The 11213-nt window shown below is 39.6% G+C and overlaps 1 protein-coding gene across 1 annotated transcript in view; it reads left to right on the top strand.

Annotated features, from left to right (window-relative positions):
- NME5 (NME/NM23 family member 5) overlaps positions 1 to 1314 on the top strand; it is a 36068-nt gene extending 34754 nt beyond the window's left edge. Inside the window, exon 5 of the mRNA XM_006899502.1 lies at positions 1169 to 1314. Coding sequence (XP_006899564.1) covers positions 1169 to 1252 — 84 coding nt within the window. The 3' untranslated portion in view covers positions 1253 to 1314. The remainder of the gene's footprint in view (positions 1 to 1168) is intronic.
- The last annotated feature ends 9899 nt before the right edge of the window (positions 1315 to 11213 follow it).

Raw genomic sequence — 11213 nt, 5'->3', positions numbered from 1 at the left:
CCCTCTATGAGGTGGATTGATTCAGTGACTGGGATAATTGGGATGGGAGTGTAGGAGACAGTGTGATTGGCACAGGACAGAGCAGAGTTTAGGGTTGTTGTACATAAGGTCGCTATGAGTCGCAAGTGACTCGATGACACATAACAACAACAACAACAGCAACAACAACATTCTATATGTGCTTTAAGCAGATAATCCAAGAAGCTGGACTATATGAAGAATGTGGCATCAAGATTGAAGTAAGACCCATCATCAACCTAAATTATAAAGATGACACAACGTTGCTTATTGAAAGCGAAAAGGACTTAAAGCATGTATTTAAGAAAATCAACAACTTTAGCCTTCTGTATGTATTACACTTCAGCATCAAAATACAAAGAACTTCACAAGTGGGCCAATAACAAGATAATAATAACTGGAGAAAATATTGAAGTTGTAAAGGATTTCGTTTTAAAGACTAAGGAACACCTGACCCAAGATATGGTTGTTTCAGTTACTTCATATGTATGTGGAAGTTGGACAGTGAAAAAGGAAAGTCAAAGAAGAATTGGGTCTATATTGGTGAAGAATATTGAGTTTGCTCCTGGTCTGCCAATAGAACACACAAATCTATCTTTGAAGAAGTACTGTCAGTGCTTCTTAGAGGCAAGGCCATTAAGTGATTGCCTACCAATGTTATCAGGAGGAACTAGTCTTTGGGGAAAAAAATATGATGCTTGGAAAACTAGAGGGTCACTGAAAGAGTGGAAGAAAATCTTAACTCCATTCAGAGTTCTACTGAATGTTCACTTTTGTTTTAGATATTTTTACATGTACCTTTCCTGTGCATATGAAATTTATTTTTATGTATAACATACGATGAAGATCTGAATTAAGAGGTCCCTTTTACATTGATTTAGGAAACCTTTATCAACTATTGCATTCTCTCTATCTGGCACCTATTCTGTTACATGGTTCTATGTGTTCTAATAATTTTTTCTCATTATTTCCAAAGCTACCTAATAAGACTGTATAATGTAGAAGTTAATATTTCATTTTTTAAGGTTTTTAATTATTTTATTTGTTATTATTAAAGTGATTTTTGAAATTTGTTTAACTTTCCAATTGATACATGTGGAAAGAAAATACTTATATGGGGATTTCCCCCCCCCCTTCTTTTTCTCCCTAGATTTGGCTAGCTGAATGGTTACTGGAAAATAATTCCAACAAACCTAAACTTAGTCATCGCCAAGTTACAGAAGAACCTTATTAAAATAAAGTCCTTCTAAAGAACAAATCACATTCTTTCTTATTACATATTGATATGCCTCTACTCCCCCCACCCCAAGTTTGATTGGCCATCCACTTCCGAAATAGAATAAGGCTTCAAAAACTCTATGTACAATAGAGCACACATAGAGTAAAAGAATAGATATGGCAACTGAGGCTGAGCCCTCAAATTTGGAAACCCAGGGAGAAGGAACAGTTTTGTAAGCACAAACAAATGATTGGAATGTGGAATGTGAGAAGCATGAATGTAGGAAAACTGGAGAGCATTATGAAAGAAATGGAACACATAAATATTGACGAATTAGGTATTGGCAAAATGAGATGGAGTGGCATGGGACATTTTCAGACAATCATATGATGTACTGTGCGGGAGATGAAAAGGTGAGAAAAAAATGGGGTTGCTTTCATAGTTAAAAAGGATGCTTCTAGATCCATCTTGAAATGCAATGTGTGAGTGACAGAATAATATCCGTATCCATAGAAGGAATACTTGTTAATACCACTATCATTCAAATTTATATACAACCAGAGCCAAAGAGGAGGAAATAGATGACTTCTACCAAGTTTTACAGTCAGAAATCAATCGAAAATGCAACCAAGATGTAATAATAATAATAATAATAGTAGTAGTAAGTGACTGGAATGCAAAAGTTGGGAACCAGGAAGAAGGATCAGTAGTCAGAAAACATGGACTTGGTGAAAGAAATGAGGTTAGGGATAGAATAATAGAATTTTGCCCAATGAATTATTTATTCATAACAAATGCCTTTTATAAGAAATATAATGCACACTATACACATGGATTTCACCTAATGGTACACACAGGAATTAGATTGATTACATCTGTGGAAGGAATCGTTGGAGAAGGTCAGTGTCAGCAGTGAAAACTATCAACTACTCATATGCAAGTTCAAATTAAAGCTAAAGAAGGTCAAATCCACAAAATCAAAATTTGACCTTGAGGCTATCCCACCTGAATTTAAAAACCAACTTAGAAACAGGTTTGAGGCCTTGAACACTAATAAACAAAGACTAGAAGAGCGGTGGGAGGATATCAAGAGTATCATCCACAAAGAATGCAAAAGGTCATTACATGAAAAGAAGACACTTCAGAAGACAGAAAAGACATTACAAAGACCAAAATGGATGTCAGAGGAGACTGAATCTTTCACTAGAGTGCCAAGAAGCCAAAGCAATGGGAAGACATAAAGAAGTTAAGGAGCTGAATAGAAAATCCCAAAGGGCAGCGCAGGAAGGCACAGCAAAGTGTAATGAAGTGTGCAAAGAGCTGAAGTCAGAAAATCAAAAGGGCTGAACTCAGCATTTCTTATGGTGAAATGAAGAACAAATTAAAGCTTCAAGTCTCTAAATACTTAAGGATGCTATAGGTAGACTATTGAATGATCCAGGAGGTATGAGTCTCAGGCACATAATAATGACGACCTGTAAAGTAAATTATCTTTGAAAATAAAGTTTCATTTTGGTTTGGTTTGGTTTTGAACATTTAATGATTGCTTTGAAAGTTGACAGAGAAAAATAAAAACTGTTTTAAAGAATGTATCCTAAGCAACAAATTACAGAGTTGTAGTTCACTTGGTGACTCCTAACAACAACAGCAATTAAGACACTAGAAAAGATCTATATTTGTGCCCATTAAAAAAAAGATGATTCAGCAAAATGCAGAAATTAATGAACAATATCATGGACACATTCAAGTAATTGAGAATGGCTGGTGCAGTACATAGACTGAGGACTGCTAGAAATTCATTATGGATTCAGAAGAGGATGTAGTACGAAGACTGTCATTGCTGATGTCAGGTAAATTTTAGCTGAAAGCAAGGAATACCAGATATTTTGGTTGTTGTTGTTAGGTGCCATTGAGTCAAGTATAACTCATAGTGACCCTATGAACAACTGATCTGAATCCTGTTCTATCCTGTACCAGACTCACCATCTCTGCCACACTTGAGCTCATTGCTCCAGTCACTGTGTCAATACCATCTCGATTGGTCCACCTCAAGAAAACAAAGGTCCTTATCACTGGGGAACATCATGATAGATGGATAAAGAATTGAAACTGTTAATTATTTCATCTTACTTGGATCCACAGTGAACATCCTTGGTACCAGCAGTGAAGATATACTTGCTTTGGGCAAGTCCACTATTACCAGTCCACCATCTCATTGGTCTTCTGCTTTGCTGACCCTCTACCTTTCCAAGCAACATGTTTAAAGTATGAGAGACAAAGCTTCACCATCCATGCTTTTAAGGAGCACACTGGCTGCACCTTTTCTAAGACATAACCTTTTCACTTTTTGGCAGCCCATAGGATATTCAGTACTCTTCTCCAACACTACAACTCAGAGGCATTGATTCTTCTATCATCTTTGTTCATGGTCCAGTTCTCAGATACAAAGCAGGAATGGAAAAATACCATGGCCTGAATCAGACTCAACTTAGTCTTCAAACTGACATCATTGCTCATCAGTATTTTGGAGAGGTCCCTTACAGTGGACTTGTCCAAAGCAGTATGTCTCCATATCTCCTCCACTGCTGGTACCACAGGTGTTAATTGTGAATCCAAGCAAGATGAAATAATTCAGTCAAGGGAGCTCTGGTGGCCTAGTGGCAAGACACTGCACTGCAAATCCAGAGGTAGGTGGTTCAAATCCACCAGATGCTCTGCTGGAGAAGGAGGGGGCAATCTCCTCCTGTACCAGTCAGATCTGATTTGACGGTACACGTAAAATAATACAATAAAAAAAAATTTAAAAAAAGAAAAAAGAAATAATTCAGTCTCAATCCTTCCTCCATCTATTATGATGCTTCCCAGTGATAAGGACTTTTGTTTCTTTATGTAAAGATGCAAACAATATTGAAAGCTTTAGTCTTTGATCTGCAAGAAGCACTTCAGGTCCCACTCACTTCCTGCAAGCAAAGTTGTCATCTGCCTAACACAGGTTGTTTATGAGTCTTCCTCCTATCCTGATGCCACATTCTTCTTCATAGAGTCCATCTTTATGAGTTACTTGCTCAACATACAGACTTAATAGATGTGGAAAAGGGATATACCCCTGATACACATCCTTCCATATTTTAAACAATTACGTGTTCCCTTGTTCCATTTAGACAACAGCCTCTTGGTTTAGGTATAGATTTTGTATTAACACTGTTGTCTGATATGAGCAAGGCCGAAAGAAGACTAGGAAAGTAAAATGTGGTTTTTCGAGAGAGTTAAGAGCTCACCTAGGCAAATAGCCCTGAGCAGTGTCAGAGCCCCTGCTTTTATTAGCATTCAGAAACAAATAGTTCACAAAGAAATGGAAATGTTAAAGATTACTTCATAGGGCCAGTATGGACCAATTACACTGATAGATAAAAGACATATATTCAAGCAAGACTTCTTTGTATTAATAAACTGTGTTACTGTATTTTCTTATATTCATAACAACTTTATTAGGAACAAGAACATCTCCTTCTATCTCTGAGAGAGTATGTGTCCCAGTATGTACAAAGACTGCTTGCAGTCCTCTTTCTTAGCACACCTTGCATGCAGGTCACACAGCCAAGTCCTAAAGACACATATCTCTTGCCTTGAAGTAATGCTACAAAACACAATTAAATGTTCTGGGATTCCCATTCTTCTTAATGTTAGCCATAGTTGGTGTGACTATGCCTTTGCATAGTCACTAAAACACAGACATTCTTCTGATAATCTCTGCTTTCATCCAGGATCCACTGGACATCAGCAGTGTTATCCTTTGTGCCATGGCTTCTTGTAAACCCAGTTGATGAATGTTTACTTGTGTTTTAATTATTATTTAAAGATATTTGACTAGGTGGATCATAGTAAATTATGGCTAATCTTCAGAAGAATGGGAATTTCAGAACTCTCAATTGTGCTCATATGAAAGCTATAAATAGTCCAAGAAATAGTCATCCAAACAGCACAAGGGTATACTGTATGGTTTAAAATCATGAGAAGTGTGTGCCAAAGTTGTATTCTTTCACCATATTCAATATAGAAGTAGTTCTGGTGGTGGTATCTATACAGAGCTGCACAGCTAACCCAAAGGCCAGGCCTCTCTGGAAGTTTGAATCCACCAACAGTTCTGAGAGAAAGATGGGGAATTTCATTCTTTGCAGGTTACAGTCTCAGAAACCCACTGGATGGTCAGCTATGAGTCAGTTCCAGCTCTGTGTCAGTGAGAGCTTTCATTTAGTATCTGCTCTGGAAGACTCATCAACCTATCATGTATAGATGAAACAACTTTGCTTGCAGAAAACAGGACTTGAAATACTTGTTGAAGCTCAAAGACTCATCACTTCAGTATCAGGAAAACAAAAATTCTCACAACTGGACCAATATATAATATCATCATAGAGATTGATGTTGTCAAGGATTTCACTTTACTTGGATTCATAATCAGTGTCCATGAAAACAGTCAAAACCCCAAAGGACAGATTGCATGAGCACAACTGTAGCCAAGGACTGTTTAAGTGTTAAAGAGCAAGGATGCTGCTTTAAAAGCTTAGTTGCAGCAGATTCAACCCATTGTAGTTTCACTTGCTTCCTATGCATGCAAAAATTAATAAGGGGAAGCACCATACACACAGCCAGTGGGAGGAAGTGCCCCACACGTCACCTGAGTGTACTCTACTGACGATTTTGAAAATGATTCAGGAGGATTTTGCCCTACACAGGAAGCTGAAGGATGGCCTAACTGAGCATCGCTCAGAGCCTGCCACCTCACAGTCTACCTTCAGACAACCTTGCTTTGAGTCCTTGTTCTAATGCCATTTTAAAATTTTCAACCTTGAGTGGGTCTGTTCACCACTCTGGAGGCCCCTTCTCCATTTATGGAAGGGAAAGTAATAATACCTACTTTGAGTTACAATTAGACCACTTGGTGGAGTGGAAGGGGACAGTGATGGTGGCACTAGAGCCAGAAGTGCTGTCCTTGACCACAGTCCCTGGTAGGACACAAAGTGTGGACCTCTGAAGAGATTCAGGAGGCAGAATCTCCAGACCCCTAAGGAGAGCCACCTGGTCCCTGGGGAGTACCACCAGGACCCTGGGGAGAGCTGCCTGGCCTCTGGGGAAAGTTGCCTGGTGTGTATGAGGAACTTTATCTAAACTACTTTCCTCCATCTCCTCCTCCAGTACACCTGTAAGTAACACCTCCAAAGCCCTTTTCTTTTCTTTTAACTCACAAGTTTGTTCTCTCTAGGTTTGCTGCCTTTCGTATAGGTAACCTGATCACTGAGTCTTGTTCCAGAACCTGAAGCCTGAGTCTGGTCCCAGAGGCAAACGGGAAATATAACTGCCAGCTAAGGAAGTGCAGGTGGATGGAGCCTCTAAGTTCAGCCAGCCTCTCCCACTGGACTCACCCAGACAAACACCTTGCAGAAGACAGAAAATGTCATGAAAATATCTTTTAACTGAACAGGAAGGTAGCTTCAACTCAAGACCAAGTGCAGCTTCAACTCAAGACCACCAGTCAAGTGTTAAAGTGAGCTTCCCTTCTCCTTCATCTCAGCACCCCTGTTCAGCATGAAGCAGCCAGAGAGTCTGCGCCCCTATTCCCAAGTAAGAAATCCACAAATAAAAGCGACAATCTCTTTGTAAAAAATAAATAAAATCATCACTATTTTTCTATGCCCACCATTACCCTGTCTTTTCTGGTCCCCGATGGATCTTTCTCATTCCCTTTACCCACTCCCTACATTCACCAAATTGTGCAACCCCGTGATTTCATCCCTACCCATCCTCACCCTTTCTCACTCCCTTGGATCCCCATACATGTTTTACAATTAAAGAAAACAAAAAGTTAATGAATGAAGTGAATGAAAAGAAGTGATGCCTTTGAATTGTGCTGTTGAAGACTATTCAATATATCATGGTTTAGAGAAAGAACAAACTAATCTGTCTTGTAATAAACGCAGCCAAAAGTGCTCCTTAGTGGTAAGGATGGTAAGATTTTGTCTCACATACTTAGCTGTATTATCAGGCGGGACCAGTCCTGGTAGAAAGACATGCTTGGAAAAGTATAGAGTTAGTGAAAAAAGGAAAACTCTCAAGGAGGTGGGCTGACTCAGTGACTGCAACAGTGGGCTCAGCAGAGATTGTGAGGAGGTGAAGGACCCAGCATGTGACGTTGTGTTGTCAGCAGGGCCACTGTGCGCTGGAGCTGTCTTAATGGCTGGAAGGACTCTCCTTAAAGAGCATTCAGCTGCACTTCTCCCAAAACAAATCTGTCAGTCCATGGGATAGTCAATTTTTTCCTCCCAACACCATAATTCAAAGACATAATTATTTTTCTTACTTTTTCCTTATTAATTTTCCAGTTTTAATAGGCATAAAAGTTGTTTTTATTCTGTGCCACCAAGTCACCTGCTGACTCATAGTGACTCTAATACAAAAGCTCTGAACCCTGCTCTATCCTGAGCCGGTCTCACTCTAACACACCTAATTCCAAGACAACTGAAAATCCTACATCTTAGGTCAAGGAACTCTGGAGGCTTAATGGAATTGTTCTACTGATGCAAAGATATGTAGTTATAGTCCACCAGCTGCTGCATGGGAGAAAGATGGGAAGTCCCCTGTGCAATTTATTGCCTCTGAAAACCCATCGGAGGGTCAGCTGTGGATCAGTTCCAGCTCATTGGTACACAACAACAACAGAGCGTGGGTCAAGTGAATGACATCATTGCTTTTAAAGAAACAATTTAAGGGAATTGTTTGCAGCAAATGTCCAATATCCAGTGCATTATAAAATTCGACTTTTTGACTGCTTCTCCCATAAGCTTTGATTGTGAATCCAAGGAAAATGAAATCTTTAACAGCTTCCATTTTGTTTTGTTGTTTATTATGCTGTTCAACTCATCTTATTATGAATGTTGTGATTTTATGTGGAGTAAAATACGTTACTCATCTTGGTGTGTTCTAGACAAAAATGTGTACCTTAAAATTATCAAGTATTTAGATCAAGAAGCTTCACTGCAATCCTGAAGGCAACCAGAAAAATTCAGAAGATGAAATGTTCTGCGGGATAGCTACCATAGTCTTTTCATTAATTTAGTATCATGAGGAGAGAAAATGTTTTAGGTTTAAAGAGACTTAAGGTATAGACTACTTTCTTAAGACTGTCTTTTCATATAATTAGGAAAACAGGACTGCCTTACCTTTAGTAGTTGTTGTTCGGTGTCCTCAAGTATGACTCATAGTAAACCTATGAGCAAGATCTAAACCCTGTCCAATTCTGTGCCATCTTTATCATCTATGACATACTTGAGCCTTTTGTTGCATTCACTATTTCCATCCATCTTGTTGAGAATCTTCCTCTTGTCCATTGACCCTCCACTGTTTGTAGCACGATGTCCTTTTCCAAAGACCCACTCCTCCTAACATGCCCAAAGTATGTGAGACACAGCTTTGACATCCTTGCCTCTAAGGAGAGCCCTAGCTGCATTTCCCCCCCCAGGATGTATCTGCTTGTTCTTTTGGCTGTCCAAGGCATATTCAGTACTCTTCTCCAACACCACAGTTCAAAGGCACAGTTCTGTCATCCTTATTCATTGTCCAGCTTTCAGAAGGATAGCAAGTGATGGAAAAGGCTATGGCCTAAATCAGGTACACCTTAGTGTTCAAACTGACATCATTGCTCCTCAGTAATATGGAGAGTCCTAGACAGGAGACTTTCCTGATGCAGAATGTCTTCTGGTCTCTTGATTGCTGGTTCCAAGGATGTTGATTGTAGATCCAAGTAAGATACAATCATTGACAATTTAAATCCTTTCTCCATCTATCATGATGTCTGGTGGTGAGGATTTTTGTCATCTTGATGCAATCCATATTTGATCTTCTGCAGCAAGCATTTCAAATCCTCCTCCCTTCCAGCAAGCAAGATTGTGTTAACTGCATTACACAGGTTGTTGATGACTTTTCCTCTGATCCTGATGCTGGGGAGTGATAGCAAAACAAGTTATTCTGACTCATAAAGACCCCACCTGTTACACCAAAGACCTCTGTATGGTTTTCTTGGTCAAAATTGTAATGGAAGCAGAATTGTACACCTTTCTTCCACTGGGTACTACACACATAGTGTCATCATAATGTACGGATGATTTAATGCATCTGCCTCAGAAGAAAACCAGGAGCATGCATGAAGTCCGTTATCACTTGGAACAAAACAGAAGTCCCGGATTCTTGAATCTTTCTTTTAGGAATCTAGAAAGATACCTAGAATTCCCTCTTTCCCCAGGCCTCTTAACAGTCTTCCTGTATGTAACCAGGAAGTGAAGGACACTGTATATATGTAAACTGGGCACATGGGGAAATTGCCCGACAATATTGTTGTTATGTGCCGTCAAGTCCCTATGTACAACAGCCACAAATACTGCTCTATCCTGTGCCAATCTTATTGTCTGTGACACACCTATTCCCATTACCCCAGTCACTGAATCAATCCATCTCATCGAGGGTCTTCCTGATCTCACCCTCTCTAGGATGAATCTGTTTGTTCTTCTAGTGGAGTAGCTCGTGGGTCCCAACCATGTACCTTTGTGTTGGCAGTGTGAATGATTTCCACTGAGCCACTAGAGTTCCTTACTGAACATCCTATGGACTCCCAAAAGAACATGCAAGTCTGTCTTAGAAGAAGTGCAACCAGGGTGTTCCTTAGAAGCAAGAATGGTGAAACTTCCTCTCAAATACTTTGGGCAATTTATCGGGGGGCGGGGAGGGCAGTCCTAGGAAAAGGACATTATACTGAGAAAAGGTTGAGGATGAGAAAAAAAGAGGAAGACCCCAACAAGATGGGTTGACACAGTGACTGTTATCAATGGGCTCTGACATATCAGAGACAGAATGGCACAGGTTCAGATGTGTTGTTCAGAGAGTTGTAGCTGGCTTGATGATACCTAATAACAACAACCGCCTCAGCTTCTGTTTGGGACATTTTGAAGACTAGCTAATGCTTGAAAAGTTCAGGGTAATATCTTGTCTTTTCTGCTTAAAGATGTCTTGGACCAGCTTGATCTGCAAAGGTTTATACATGAATTTGAGACGTCCTCTCCCAACTCAGAAATGCTCTTGTGCAGTTAGCTATTTATGATGACTACTTTGAGGGAGTTTTGGTGGCCTAATGATGAGAAGCTGTACTGAAATCTGAAAGGCACATGGTTCGAGTTCACCAGCTGCTTTACTTAGAAAAGATGGGCATTCTCCTCCTGTGCTATTTACTGCCTCTGAAAACCCACTGGAGGTCAGGTTAGCTATGGATCAATTACAACTCAACAGCACACAACATTTTTATTAAATTTTGAGGTTTGATATTTTTTTTAAAGCTTTATTCAGAGACAGTCCACACTTTCTTTTTGCTATCTGACTGTAGTGGCTTTCTTCTTGCTCTTTTTCTTGATTTTTTCCAATAGTAAGATTTTCTATACTAGCTTTACGGGGCTCTGGTGGCTTAGTGTAAGGAATTTTGCTGCCAGTTCTGATCCATTATCTGCTCTGTGGGAGAAAGAGGGGCAATCTCCTCCTGTGCGATTTACTGCCTCTGGAAACCCACTGGAGGGTCAACTGTGGGTCAGTTCCAACTGGACGGCTCATAACAAAACACTAGCTTTAGACCTTTCAGTTAACATTGATATTTGCTTTCCAATAGTTAATGAAACCTCAGAAACGTCCAGGCTCTGAGGGCCTTCCACAGACAAGTTTACTTTAAAAGTCTGCTTTAAAAGTCTATTTCTGTTTCCCAGAGGTTTTGGTAAGTAGTGTCTTCATTGTCATTTGTTTCAAGAAACTTTTTTATTTCGTTTTTTATTTCTTCTTGTACCCAATCATGTTCAAGCAAGTTGTTGTTCAGCTTCCAAATGCGTGATCTTTTCTCCTTTATTCTCTTGTTATTAATTTCTAATTTTGTGGCGTTGTGATCTGA

Source organism: Elephantulus edwardii, unplaced genomic scaffold (genome assembly GCF_000299155.1).
Source record: "Elephantulus edwardii isolate Elephantulus edwardi_28Jun2011 unplaced genomic scaffold, EleEdw1.0 scaffold00259, whole genome shotgun sequence".
Lineage (NCBI taxonomy): Eukaryota > Metazoa > Chordata > Mammalia > Macroscelidea > Macroscelididae > Elephantulus > Elephantulus edwardii.
This window is presented reverse-complemented; position numbering and strand designations above follow the sequence as displayed.